At 46.0% G+C, this 14961-nt stretch overlaps 1 protein-coding gene across 1 annotated transcript in view; it reads left to right on the top strand.

Annotated features, from left to right (window-relative positions):
- Positions 1–14961, top strand: part of LOC144712828 (uncharacterized) — a 51540-nt gene that overhangs the window by 20362 nt on the left and 16217 nt on the right. The window contains exons 9-13 of the mRNA XM_078587161.1: positions 2219–2276; positions 2815–2903; positions 8292–8390; positions 8478–8593; positions 8682–8800. Coding sequence (XP_078443287.1) covers positions 2219–2276; positions 2815–2903; positions 8292–8390; positions 8478–8593; positions 8682–8800 — 481 coding nt within the window. The remainder of the gene's footprint in view (positions 1–2218; positions 2277–2814; positions 2904–8291; positions 8391–8477; positions 8594–8681; positions 8801–14961) is intronic.

Genomic DNA, 14961 nt, shown 5'->3' with positions numbered 1-14961 from the left:
CCTCCCCTGGTGCGTTTTGGTTCGTCCCCGTCGCCCGTGGCAGAGGTGGACAGGCTCCTGGAGGCACGAGATCTGATGTTGGAAGTCTTGAAATACCATCTCCAAAAATCCCAGGCCATCATGAAGCACTCAGCTGATAAGCGCTGTCGTGATATCTCCTTCGCAGTAGGAGACATGGTCTACATCAAACTGCGGCCATACCGTATGAATTCCTTGGCACGCCCCCCTAACGAGAAACTAGGCCCACGTTACTTTGGGCCGTACCTCATCAGTCACCGCGTGGGGCCCGTGGCTTATAAGCTGGAATTACCGAACCATTGCACGGTGCATCCGGTTTTTCATGTGTCGCAGTTCCGGCAAGCAGTGGGCATCCACGAAGCCTCTCAAGAGATACCTCCCACGCTATCAAAGGACCTCGTCTGGCAGGTTTCCCCAGAGGCCCTCCAAGGCTATAAATATACAGGTGAAGGCACACAGGTCCTGATTAAATGGCAGGGTCTCCCCGATTTTGAGGCAACCTGGGAGGATGCCGCGCAGATGGCTGCCCGTTTTCCAGAATTCCAACTTGAGGACAAGTTGGCGCTTCAAGGGGGGAGAATTGTTAAGACCCCCCTAAGGGTTTACCAGAGAAGGAAGTCGAAAAGGCCCCTTGATGTTTCAACTTCCGCTGGGGACGCTTCGACTTCCCCTGACTTTTCAACTTCCCTGTGGGGCGCTTCGACTTCCCTGGGGGACGTTTCGGCTCCTGACCAACTCTCTATTTAAGAGAGGAGACCAGGGAGCTGGGAGGCAGAGAAAATCCTATCGTGAGTCCCCTCCTTTCTCTCTCTCACCCTTTTACCCTGACCCTAACTCCTCTCCTTCTTGTTCCTACAGCGACCGTAAACCCAGCAACCGAGCCTCCTGCCGACAAGGGGAGCGAGGGTGCTCCACTCCGTTCCTTTCTGTTTTCCCTCTATCCTTTCCACCTTTTCCCCAATTGTTCTGTGTTCGAACTTTGTTGAGGACAGCGTTTTGGAGTTTCCATTACGAGTATCAGTGGGTCTCAACACACTGTTTTTCTGAAGCAAAATGAATCTGATACGTTCCTCCCGAGGGATGTATCAAGGGAGTATATGGGCTCTGGCAGAATGGATGATACTGAGAGGAGGACGAGGAGGGGTGGGAGTGTGGATGTCGCAAAGATGGTTGAGATCCGACAGAGTGTACATTGCCTGGTGGGCTCATAGTTACCAAAATGAAGAGACTGCCCTCCAACGAGGGCTAAATGTTTGAAGGGGAAATGAAGGGACAAAAAGGCCCCTAATGGGCTTATGAAAGGGAAGAGAGCGTTATAGAATCTGCCTCTTATTAATTTAGCCAGAGTAAGATGTAGGGAGACAGCTTCTAGTTTTATCATAGGGCCGGCCAATTATGTCTTTTGGGATGAACATTGTTGAAGAGACCCGTGATTTCTAAGGCCCACACTTACAAGTAAGCCCAAAGATAAAATAATTCCTCATTTGAGCAGACGATCTCTGTTGATGGGTAAGATGTAGGGAGACAGCTTCTAGTTTTATTGTAGGGCCGGCCAATTATGCGTTTTGAGATGAACATTGTTGAAGATACTCGTGATTTCTAAGGCCCACACTTACAAGTAAGCCAAAGATAAAATAATTCCTAATTTGAGCAGAGGATCTCTGTTGATCAGAGGAAATCCCTCCCTCCCATATTTTTCGAATTTCCCTGTGACTTTAGGCCTATGTATTACTGATACAGGTGGTCCACCTTGTCTTTTAAAGTGGCTTGTTCACGCACGTGTGAATTAGGTCACATAAATTGCTTCTGGGCCCAGTCCAATTCTCTTCTTTTATGGGTATATAATCCCCAGTCTCAGGTATAGTAATGTCGTTTATTGCTAAACCCTAATGCAAGGAGGCTGGCAAGTTCTGTTCCTGCAGATCTGATATTCCCTATGGAAGAAGATCATAGCATTGATATGTAACATAGGATCAAACAGTAGCTCTAATGATCTCATTGAAACCCAAATTTCCAACCTCAAATTTTAGTTCTCATTCGTCTTTTATGATTTTTTAAGACAATTTCAATTTCAGATTGATACTTTTACCAGGAATCAGTGATCAACCCGATACTATATATATTTATGCTTTTCTTGTGTGAAATTTAAAGTGTTACTATCTCTTTTATTCTAAGGATTAATCTCTTATCTCAATTACAGAACAAAACTCTACAAGCGCAAATTTTACGACCGGGCAGTTCCATTAAAGGCATTCTTGGTGCGTTCTATATGGTGTTCCTTTGCTTGAACAATTCATTGAAATGAATAGTAATTTGGTCATTGGATTCATTTTTCTGTTGTTTCATTTTTATGGCGGCTAACTGAGTCCTGTTAAGGACTCATCCAAGAAGGTCTGGACAGGCTCCTAAGGGCCCATTTAATAATTGGGTGGGAAAGTTCTTAACTGTCAGGATTCACCAAATTGTTATTAATACAATTCATGTACCAAAAGGACATGGAAGTTGAACAATCATTTTAGGTTTTCCTGGGCTTCAGTTAGCTGTACTCAGCTATTGTGGGGGTAAGGTTTTTCATAATTGGAAATTCTTGAGGTTTAGGCCGTTCTAGCTTCTCATCTTGTTCTCTTTCTCTCTCTCTTTTTTGATTTGCGATGGATCTCAGCGAGGCATCTATACTGAACTTCAGAACAACATAATGCATTATCATTTGTCAACTGTCTGAATTGCAAAAGGTGTTTTGTTTTATAAATAATTTCGAATCTTTGTGCATCTCTCAAAGAAATCTGACGATTGCAGAGCTCAAAGAAGTCAAAAGCCACAAGGGTTTGTATGTAAAACACCCGATGTCGAAGTTCGCCTGGACAGCAGCTGAAGAAATCGACATGGTGAGACTACTTCTTCTATTCCTTAAATATGTATTCGGCAACTTCTGTTCTGACTTATTGACTTGATATTTAAAATAATTGCATCAATATTTATCTTGACAATTAATTACGTCCGGACCCACCTTTCATTTTGATTCGATTAGTTTTTTTTGAAAAAAAATAGGGAATATCACCTGAGAACAGACATCAATCTGTCCTGTTCATTTATTTATATTTAATAGCTATAGTTCAATAATTGTTTTTTATATTTAATAGCTAATCTTGTCTATTTAGGAAGATCTTTTTCTTTTTTCCGTAACTGACCTTCTTCCTGATTTTTTGAAGAAAATAGGGAAGATCATCTGAGAACGGTGATCTATCTTGTGGTATTAAAATACATATTTTCCATTGTTAATGGTAGTAGGTTGACCACCAATTAAGGGTGGTCTTCCTTATTTTCTTCAAAAAAATTAAAATATATGGAAGTTAAATACACATTATGTACAGAATGGCCCCTCCTTTGCTCCCTTCCTAACCAAAATGAATTAAATCTCTCCAGTTAATGAAAAAAAATATTTGTCAAGGCCATCTTTCCCTTAGAACCTACGTCATTATGGTACATCCATTTCGTTTACAGCACTGTTACTAGCATTCCTCATTTCATCTTCCCCCTGTGCCGCCTCCTGTGGTGGAGCCCCAGAAGGCCTGGACTGGCGTGACTTTCACCCCTTGGATTTGTTGGGATGCCCATGTTGGCTGGGTGAACTGACATACAAAGAAAAGGTGGGAACAATCTTCCTTGTCCATTAATCATTTAATGCATTCTGTTGAGGCATCCGGGAACATTCTTGTCTGGGGGGCTCGTGACACAAGTTATGGCCTAATCAGCAACCATTAAAAAAATTGCTCGTTTATGGGAACACTCTGTTCCTATTGAAGTCCACGCATGGTGATGGTTGTTGATTCCTTCGTCAATCCCTCTCTTATCTTCCAAACCTAGGAGGTGCCTCTCCACTCCCAGATCTCTTCTCTCTCTCTCTCTCTCAAAGGTCTGAGCTGTAATATCAATTGTTGCGTGCTCAACTGCTCTTGCACCGTCTAGTCAGGCAGAGCACCGTCCAAGATCAGATTCCATGTGCTGTCCCAGCACTTCCTTACTGTAGTTTGGGGATTCAGTTGAAGGCGGAATGGTGTGGGAACTCCTCCCTTTGAATTCCTCTAGCTGACTAGCCATCTAACCAATGTTGATGAAAGGAGCCATTCCCTAGTTTGATGCCAAAAAGTTCCTGGGTTCTAGGAAAGATCTATCTCATGCCACAAGGTAGATTCCACACACCTCTCCCAATCCAGTCCTGAGCCATAACTGTCCTCTACGAAGTTCATGTTCCTCTGACCTCATAATTTTGCCTACCCATTTTATCAGTGTCAGCTTTCAGCTGATCTTGAGGAGAAGCAATCGTCAAGCTCACTCTCCACCTGTCCAAACCTTTGCTGCCAGAAAGGGAAAGAGAGATTCAACCAAAAATATTACTTGATTAGGTTTAGCACGATTACTCAGTACTTATACTGGGTTTACACCAATTGGGTCTCTGGATCCAATATGATGGATTCGGTACAACTGGATTCCAGAAGGGTAGATATACAATACCGAGAAGTACATGGTATAGGAGAGAGAGTATAAAGGGAAAGAAGGTGGACATCTGCTGACAATCAGCAGTACCCAGTCCCTAGATCTTTAACCTCTGGTTCTGCATACCATGTCCTAGGAAGCCAAGGACATCCCCGGGTCGTTCCCAGACCTGGATCCTTCCCAAAAAATCTCATTATCAAGCTTTCCAGATACTTTTCAACACCTGTAGGTATTGTAAAGACCCAGAGGTAAAAGATTGATTTCACCGAGAGGATCGATCGCAGCAGCAACATGCAATCCCTCTTCGACAACACTCTGTTCTTTATCACTGGATGCCAATCTATGGTGGAGAGTTGACCTCCCGTCAATGTTAAGCCCACATAACACAGGTATTATTTGATGGGTGCCCCAAAGGTTACAGAGCATTGTCCTCCTTCGGTGATACTCCAAACCCCACAAATGTGGATTTGGCTAGATTGATCTTTACGCCTAAAAAACTGTGCAAATAGGTCTAATATCGTGGAGAGGTTCTTAGCCTTCTTCAGGGAGCCGTCCATAAAGGTTGCCACTTCATCCACGTAATGGAGTGACAGAATGCCTTTTGGATAACTCACAATTTAGAAACCCCTCAACAATCCATCGACACATGCTTAAATGGTATGTGTAGTCAGGGCATCCACAGCTGGGATGAAGAATAAGGTTGCCTACACCCCTGCCTGACCCCCTTTGTGGATGGATCCTACCTCCCTCTAGGCAGCCACTCACCGAAAATGGAAAAAATTAGAAGTAACACGTTGTCGCACCCATTCCGCCCATCAGGTGCGATAGTCTCTCTTCCTGATAGAAGACCACAAAAAGTCCCAGCTGAGGTAGTCATATGCCGTTGCTAAGTACACTATCCACGTGAAACCCCTGGTCCCCTCTCTCTTCCATGTGGTTAGAATTTCTCCTGCCCCTACCGCGCGGAATGAAGGCTGATTGAAGAGGCCCAACTAGAGCTCCATCGCCCTCATAAACCTGTTTTCCAAGACAGTTGCAGTGGTGATATGTATGGAATTGTTGAGTGAGATGAGTTGAAAGTCCCCAACTTTAACAGCCCTTTGGCACTTCAGTTGAATAGGCGTGATTTATTGATTCGTTCTAGGCCATAGCCTTCTCTCAGAAATTCTTCCAAGGTGTCTATAACCTCATTTGCAACCAACTACCAGAACTAGCTAAAGAAGAAAAGTAGAAACTTGCTGCTCTTATTTCCTATTCAACCCCTTGATGGCCTCCACTTCTTCTATAGAGGAAGGTGTCGCCAGATTGACCTGCTGCTCTTATTTCACCCTGGTGTGGCTTTGCTACATTGTCGAAAATGGCAATGAACCTTCCTACATCAACCACCACCCCGGCTCCTCCACGGCAGCCCCACTGCCTTGGCGGGGACATGTGCCCATCAGTTCGTCTGTAGATCTTTCTTTGCCTCCTTGCCCTTTCCGCCCCTAGAGTTGCCCTTCTCTGTGTCTTCTGCCTGCCTTCCTGGTGTGCCCCTCCTCCAAAATCTGCATTTATCATCCTTCCTTTCTCCCTGCCTCATCCCTCAGTGCCAACTTTCCCCTTCTGTATACTGCACCTTTGTGCCATAGAATAGTTCCTACTTTGATCCGCTTAAACCTCTGGGCACCTGCACTTTCCCATGTCCATTGGCCACTTCAGGTCTGCTCGTTTCTTCCCTTGTAGAGGTCACAATCTTAAAATCAATCTAAACCTCTCACATCCGCAGCAGCTGATGTTGTTCGTCTGGCCCCTTTTGCAACTGTAGAACCTCCTCAAATCTCACCATCAGTGTCACTAATGTCCATGGTATTGGCTGTATAGAAGTCTCTCTACCGGTGACACTAAATCTGTTTGAGCGTGATCCATCTCTGCAGTCCCACTGGCTATGGATTTCTAAAGAGTTTCGATGATTCTCTTGTATGCAATCCCCCTCCCACTTGCCCCTCAGCTGATGGTGCCTCTCGATATAGAGGAATCTGAGGCTGTTTCTACCCTAGAGGACGTAGAAGATGCCCATAGGTCCTTACCTCCTGTACGCTGCTTGAGGGTCTTCTTTGATTTGTTGTACCGTATCCCCGATCTCTGTAATGCGGGGGGCGGCACCTAGAGCCATACCCTGAAGGTACCTGTCACAGTATTAAATTTGGGGGGGCCAAATTGCAGTTTAGCAAAGTGCTGGTCTTGAGATCCCAGGTCCTACCAATTTCTACATCATAGAAAAATGAGCCATTCTTTGTCCTAGATTGGCATCCTGTGCATGGCTGTACAATTTCTACATCCTAAAAAAAAAGAGCCATTCTTCATTCCCCCTCCTGACTTTTTGAAGAAAGGTACACGGCTGTACAGATTGGTGGCCTCACGATACCCGCAGGACCTTGAATCCAAACCATCATTTGCATCTGCTATCTTTTGATCATCACCACCTCCTGGACCATTACCTTGGTGTCTCTGGATGCCAGTCCCATCAAGATGAGGTGGTTGAGTCTCCTGAAAGGCCCGACCAAAAACCTCCATTGCCTGCAATATTGTATATCCTATTGGATTTCCTCTGAATTTTATAACAACGTTTAGGAAAACCTGACACCATCATATCTCCACTCTACCATTGACCCTGTGTCCTGCCACACACTGCAACATATGCCGCCATGGATGCTCCTTGGAAGAAGATAGCAACTGTATCTTTCCACCACAACCCCACCAGGCCCAATGCGGGAATTTTCTATCATAGCTCTCAGTGGGCCTCCTCTAGAGCCGGGAAGCCCCCAACCACTTCCCCCAAGTAAAATGTCATTTTTTTACTTCATTGTGTTAGTACTGCCATGGGATTTGCTGTGGTCAACCCTCCGCTGCTACCTCGTCACCTCTCCACAAGAACAGCCCAGAGGGAATGCCATTAATCCCTGGCCTGGTCGTCAGACCCCCCTTACATCAGCTCACCGCAGTCACCTCCATCAATCCGCTGCCAGATCGATCCAGGTAAGCACTTGCTCCCCGTTATGTCGCCCTACATGACGGCACCCCACCTTAGCCTGCAGGGTTGCTTGCCCTGGTGTCTTCAACTTCTCACTGCTGCCTCCGCCAACCGTCCTGCTGCTGATGCTGACCACCTTCGTCCAATCCCTCAGTCCGACACTTTCCCCCAATCCCTCAGTCCGACATCTCCACCATTGATCTTTACACTCCTAAAACTTGCCTTCTTGCTGTCCAAACACCCAATCATCTTGGCCGACGACTCACAACTGACGTCAACCCCCCTCCTCTGTCCAACCACTCTGCCGGCCTCCTTGAGGTCTCCTAGAGGTCGTACTGTCAGCCTTGTCGATCACTCCTCCGCCGGCGACTCACCACTGTCATCGACCCTCGCCTCTGCTGGCGAAATCGTTTGTGGGCCTCAACTGGCAGCTTCACCCTGACATTGACTCCACTGCCCCAGGGACATGCTGTTGTGCCAGCGACTTGCCTTTGTGCCATCCAAACTCCTGATCTCTACTGCCATCAATTCACCACCGTCGGCAATCCAGTCAAAATTTTTGCTCGACTCTCCGCCACCCAGATCTCAAAAATTGTCTCAGGGCGAAATACAAGAGAGGCACCATTTTCCACGATCTCAAAAATTTTCCTTGACCTATGTGATATTAATTAGTTTGTTTTATTTGCAATGATTTCTTTCGTCGAACTGTGTGCATGCTTTTTTTTCAAATTTCTCTACTCTTATCATCATTTTATTCTTTTTTGACTAGGACGATTGGTGTACCACCGTGGAAAATTCTTTGGACAATGTGGAAAGGTTCTATCAAGGACAAGATACCCTTGAAGTCTTTTTGAACAAAGCATCTCAGGTTTATATTTAATTGTTGGATTAATGTTATCTATAATATTTATTTTATTAAACTGCAAACTTTAACGTAAAATGATACTTCCCTTAGATTCTCGATGGAGCAAAGGATGATCTGAGGATAAAACTGGAGAAGGAGCTTAAATCTGGGGAGCTGACTGGCGTTCATCCTGAATGTATGACAGATACATGGCTCGGAAAAGACAGGTCTGTTTCTTAGTTGCTTATGTCAGTTGAGGGAATGATTCACTATTCGCTTCTTTGAGCATTAACATGGAGTTAGTGATCCTACCAGATGGGCATTTATTGACCTAACTGTGGGATCGTTTTCCTGGGGTCCGACTGTCGGTGGAGAAGGTGTTCGAACAGAACTCAGTTTGCCAAATGTTGAAAAGACCCTTGGTGCAGTTTCTGGTACTTGCATTTTTGGTTGTTGTTTCTGGTCGATATCATATAATTTCCTCAAGTATGATTATTTATGATTGTACGACCATTCAAATGGTACACGGACCGATTGTGATAGTATCTAAAATATCTGTTCAGTACAGGGTGATTAGATGAAAAAATGTCACTGTCAGCAACTAGTATGATGTAGATTTGATGGTTAGTTGTGTAAGAAGAGTAAAAAAAATAAATGAAATATGTACTGGATGCAGTCACTAGCCATGTTAAGCTCAGTAAAATCTCCTGCCTTTATCCATCTCTATTTTTACCCCATTTTATAGGACTCGACTCATGACGTTTGGTTCCTCAAGTTTTTATTTATCTCTCTGATTGACCGGCCCATTGGACAACCCCTTGGAGGAATCTGTTATTTCCACGTGAGAGTAAACCATTAAAATATCAGGTTGGCAGGGCGAAATACAAAGGATGCAAAAGATGAATTAAGAATTGTCTCCTCTTACTATAGATGTGCAATAGGTTCTTCAATTGGTTCAGCCTCTTACTGTCAAACTCCTGAGCCAGTAAAATGCTTAACTGCTGAGTCTAACTGAATTCTTTCGTCTTTTAATAATGTCTGTGATTGGAGACATTGCTTTGTCTCTTTGTTTTTATGTTATTGTCTCTGGTCCTGTAAATGGGCCACATAATATAAGTGGACCATATCATTACTTTTTATGACTAAACTATTTTAAATGGGCCACATAATATAAGTGGACCATATCATTACTTTTTGTGACTAAACTATTTTAAATGGGTCTCAGTTATAAGTGGTCTATGTGATTGTATTTTAATTGACTTATTCCAGGAATAAGTCAATTAAAGTTGGGTTCACCAACCTCTTTTATTGGCTGGGTATGTAAACCAGCGTGGATGGAGTATAACATATACTCTTTTTCGACTTATTCAAACCGTAGCCATCACAGAGCGTCTGCAGTCAGAAGGGAGAGGAGCATCAATGGGAGAGGAAGAGATCAAGTTATTTCTTGCAATGTGATATGTTCTTTTATCGTAATTGGTAGAAATTCAAAAATTGAAATGAGACACTTACTGTATGGGATCCGCTATACTTAATCTTTCAATTGGAATGTCCCCTTCGTTTCTGCCTCCAGCTTTTGAGGTATCCAGGAACCTGCTAGGACGTCTAGGCCAAATGCAGCTCTGCCCTCCCAGTTCCGGTGCGCTCCAAGAAAGTCTGCTGTCGAAGATCCTTCTTCCCTCCTAGCCTCCTTTATTTTTTTAGTCTCCTTTATTCCCCTCTAAACTACCAGTCAAGACCTAGCAGTTATTCTTCCAGGTCAGCACCACCTGGACCAGTGCCCCTCTCTAGGACATTGACCCTCCTTTTCTGTCCTTGACATTTTCTCCTTTTGTATACTCTTATAGGAACCGTATCACAATGTCATCAACCTTTACTTTACGAGTGGTCTCTCCCTTTGAATTGGACTGTTTTTTTTTCTTTTTTTTTCCAAAACAAATTGGTAACCACCTGACAAGTACATGGTTTGAGTCCGAGGGCTCTATTACATGTAAACATTTTCCTCTTCCCTTTCCATCCCCGTCACGAGGAAAACCATGATGCTATGAGACCTTCTATCTCATGGGCGAGCCCGTCAGTAGAGGCCTTCCCCCCATGAAAGGTCACCTCATTTCTGTGTAGCCAGATTCCCCAGAGCACTGTCAGCGCTCGGCCCCCACTTCTCGACGTTTGTGACCGGTCCTCTGCATGGACTCCCAAAAGGTCTCCTCTGATGATGCGTTCACAGCCAACTGTGCTTGGGTGGCCCACACTGTGCGTGCCAAAGGGCATCCAAAAATAAATGATTGCAATCCTTGTCGTCTCTCGTGCACAACACGCATACCGTCGGGCATCTGGATACATTCTATTGGGAAAAATGTGGATCATCAGTCTCTTTTGGAGCAAGAGTCACCCAAAAATCTTGACCTTAAGCGGAACCTTAAGATGCCAGATGGCTCGACACACCTGGATCGTATTTTTGTCGGATTCGTGCATAGGCTTTCCCGACTGAGAAAGGAGCTCTTGTCCAATCCCAACCATCTGATTCCCCCGGGTTAGGGCAGATCTGATTTAGAGCTAGTTGCAAGCCCAAGAAATCAGTAAGTCGTTGGTCTGACAAGGCACCTTCAACCCTTGGATTCCAAGTAGCCGAGGGAATGCTTCTCTCAAGGGACCGCGCGACGACCAAGGGTCTGTCCAGAATTTAAAGAGAGAGCCATGGCCTATTTGAACAGAGTAGAACTCCCGGACCTTGGGGAAGATTTGTCGGAGGCCTTGCCAGAATGCTCACGCCCCCTTGATTGGGGCTATTTTCTTATCCCAGTTCAATCCCCGACCATACTTGTCTCTCAAGATCTGTATGGTGAGGTCATCGTTTGGTTGCATGATCCGTTGAGAATCCGGAAGAATGCACCAGGAGATTTATCGAGAGAGAGAATAATCGTAGGAAAAATAGACAAAATATATTCACACGAAAAGAGTTAAAATTACAACAAGGGCGATCGAGACTTTATAGTCTTGTAAACAAGAGACGATGACCGTTGGAGTCCAACGGTCATTTCTTAATGGGCCCTTTGGAGATGGGCCGGACTAACATCCGTGTCACCCACTTTGCTAATAATGCTATATTCATGCTTTGAATATGCAATACTCCTAGTCTGCCATGTTTGGTGCGCCTGCATACGGTATCTGTTAGCCAGCCATCTTATTTGTATCTTATTATCTTCCTTTTTATTTTTCTATCTGTAAGTGGGCCCCACGCGTTCCTCGAAATCATCTAGTAGTTTGATTCTGCACAAAGCCTCATTTCTTGTCTTCTTTCTGTGCTCGTGTATTCGCTTGCAAAACTCCACGAAATGTTGTCACAGCCCGTATATTTTGGTGGCTAACGTTTTCGTCTCTGATCGTAGTCGGGATAGTGAGCGCCATTTTTCCTGCACCTCTTCTTGAAGCCAACCTCTTGCAGCAACGATTTGTCTACCTTGAGGTAGGTGGGTCTCCTGGTTGTCTCATTTATGGCCCATACGATTGGTGTATGATCAGAGAGAGGGAGCGGAAGTGATCTCACGTCCGCTAGTGGAAATTGCTCTGCGAGCTCAACAGAGCATAGAAACCAGTTCAGGCGCAACATCCTGTTTCGTCCCGTTGCGTTTCTTTACGTATATATGCAGTCAGAAAGCCCCATTTCTTGTAGGGATGTCTTTGCGATGAAATCTCAAAAGTCTTTTGAGTCAACGCCTCTCCCTCTGGCTTCATTTGGTCGATCCTTAGCCTCTAATGTCATGTTGAAGTCACCACCCAACAACATGGGGCACCCGTTCAACGTGTTTGTTAACTCAGCCATCTCCCTCCATAGTTCCCTTCTACGTTGGGCATTTGCTGGGCCCGATATGGAGGCTATGACTATTTCGAAGTTGTCGCTCATACGGTTCAATTTGACTGTTGCAGCAAACTGCCCCGTCCATGTAGCCACTTTGAAGAACATGGCCTCGTTCCATGCTACCACCACTCCACCGGACTGCTCGACCTCATTGACTGCCAAAAAACCCTCCAGGAAGCCTCCCACCACCCACTGTGTTCCATTCCTTAGGCTCACAGTATTCCAGCATCATTTCTTGTAAGCATGCCACTGAGGCCCCCCATTCTCTCAAATAGCCTCCCACCACCATTCGCCTGCTTTCGTCCCGAAGGCCTCTGACATTCCATGAGATGCACTTCATGGTAAACCTTATTAGCCCCCTTTGTTGCCAGGTGTCAGTTTCAGTCCCACCGTTGACGCCATCACTCTAACATGGGGATTCTTAAGAGCATCTTCTTCGATGTCCTTTCAACGTTTGTCGGCCTCTGTGATCCTCCTGCTGGACAGTCCAATGGTCTCCGTTTCTTTCCCCCGAGATTCGGCTTCCCCCTTCACCCCACGCTCTATCTTGGTGTTGTTTCTCTTTAGCCTCTCCGCCGCTATTAGCAATCGCCCGCTTTTACCGACCCTTGCCCACACAGCGATTCTTCTCTCGTGATGGACCTTGCTCTCCCTTTTTGCTTGGCCGTGAGCACCTGCCCGCTGCTTTGCTGCTTTCTCCGGATTCTGTTACCCTTCCTTGTCATATCATCTGCCAGGGTTGGTACACAATCCGAGTTCTCAAGACCTTCTTCCCTTCCTGCCAACCCATCTCCCGTTTGCAGCTATGCATTTGGGCTCTCATCGCTTCTTGTCTCCCTTTGTTTGTGGAGTTTTGACTCCTCTACACCTTGTGACTCTGGCCTTCGGTACTCTAAATTGGTGGAGTATGTATGATTTATGTCTCCGCCGACTTGTAGGCTCCCTCCCGTTCTATTGTTCTTCTTCTCCGTGGAGGCGGCGGTTTAGGGGATCTCCGAGAGGATCTCTGTTTCCTTCAGGCCTGACGTCGGCTCCCCGTCAAAAGTAGAGGGCTGGGTGCGCTTGGGCTTTCTCGCCCAGTTGTTTCTCCATCTGCAGCGGCGGCGGAGGAGGCAGAACTGAGCCAATTCTGATTTCAAAAATACCATCTGGGCCCCAGAAATTGAGGATAGGCGGCGGAGTGGCTGCGTGGGTCCCTTCAACCTCCAGGATTACCTTATTCGGGTCTCCTGACCCTAAACCATTGGAGATGACACGTCTAAGGATGCCCAGGGGTCGAACAAGTGCTTCTAGTGCCTCTCCTATTCTGTAACCCATAGGAATGTCCCGAGCTTCAATGGTAGATGTGCTGATGAGTCTACTTGATGATCCGTCGCTTGGGAGGACTTGCATCCAGTTTCTTGCATCCAGCCTATTGCAGCAATATACACTGCCATCAAAGCCCCACGGAGGAAGAAATGCCTGCACTCGAGGGGCCAAAGCTCAGCTTTGTCAAGGGCTGGAAATTTTTTCATTAGTCCCCTCTATATATCATGTAATGTGGGGACTCCTTGTGTGACCTCCCCAACAAGGCAGCCCATGTGGGCCCCCTGCTGACTTCTCATTGCTCCAACCAGCGTACAAGCATCAACAGCTGGTTTGTGAGCCGCCCTCCCACCCATCGATGTGGTGGCGAGAGTCCTGGCCCTTCTCTAGCTCTCTTAGGACATTCTGTTTGTCGATGTCCAGTCCCTGTGCACTTTTGGCATACCACACTGCCGCGGCACTCCCGCGCTCTATGTCCATTCTTCAGGCATCTGTAGCAGCATTCTTCATTTTCTTCCTTGTTAATACGCGCGACTGGGTGACAGGTTCTTCGCCTTCGTGGCCCAACTCTCACCCACTCATCTTCCTCCGCTTCCGATGTATGTGCTGTTCCGGCTCTGTGAGGGTCTACAGGTGAATGGCCAGTTGGTCTCCCGCCATTCTGGTGGTCTTCCGTCTTAAAATTGCATCCATAACGAAAAACTAAATTTGTATAAACATAGCGTACTAATTGTTATGATTCCCATGGACATCTATTAAAAAAATAAGAAAAAGAGGAGAAAGATTTTTTTTTTTTGAATAATATAGAAGATCACCCAACTTGGTGACCCTCCATACACATGGACGTGGAAGGGTCTAGGCCAAAAAGCATAAGCCCATCCTTCCCCCCATATCCACCACCTCATCCAGGACCGAACCAACAGAAAACCAGTCTCTCTACATCATTTATTGCCCTTTCCACCGATATTGCTGCCCCCTTGAAGACGACCTCGTTGCGGTGAGACCATATCGCCCAAAGCACCGTGAATCTCAGCCCCCGCTCCTTGTCAATCCCATGCTGGCGCCGCGGCAGTGTGGCCCATAACTGCAAGCTCGACGTAACCTCTGCCAGCCCCTGGCTAGCCCATAGCGCCCGAGCAAGCCGACAATGGAAGAAAAGATGCTCGCACTCCTCTTCCTCCTCCGTACACACAAGGCATAGTGAAGATTCAGCCGGAAAAAACCTTCGCCGTCTCACGCGGGTCATTGTCCGCTTCTTGGCGAGCAGCCATGCAAACACCCTGATATTTAAAGGAATCTTTTGCCTCCAGATTGAGCGACATGCCCTTAAGATGATTGGGTCCTCATAGTGGTGTGGTCTCAAACTCTGGAGAACGGACCCGATGCCCATACCCACCCATCTGTCATTCCCTCCATTGGCCTCCAGTTGTT

Source organism: Wolffia australiana, chromosome 15 (genome assembly GCF_029677425.1).
Source record: "Wolffia australiana isolate 7733 chromosome 15, ASM2967742v1".
In the NCBI taxonomy this organism is placed as follows: domain Eukaryota; kingdom Viridiplantae; phylum Streptophyta; class Magnoliopsida; order Alismatales; family Araceae; genus Wolffia; species Wolffia australiana.
The sequence above is the reverse complement of the archived record's forward strand: the minus strand, read 5'-3'. Positions and strand labels throughout refer to the sequence as shown.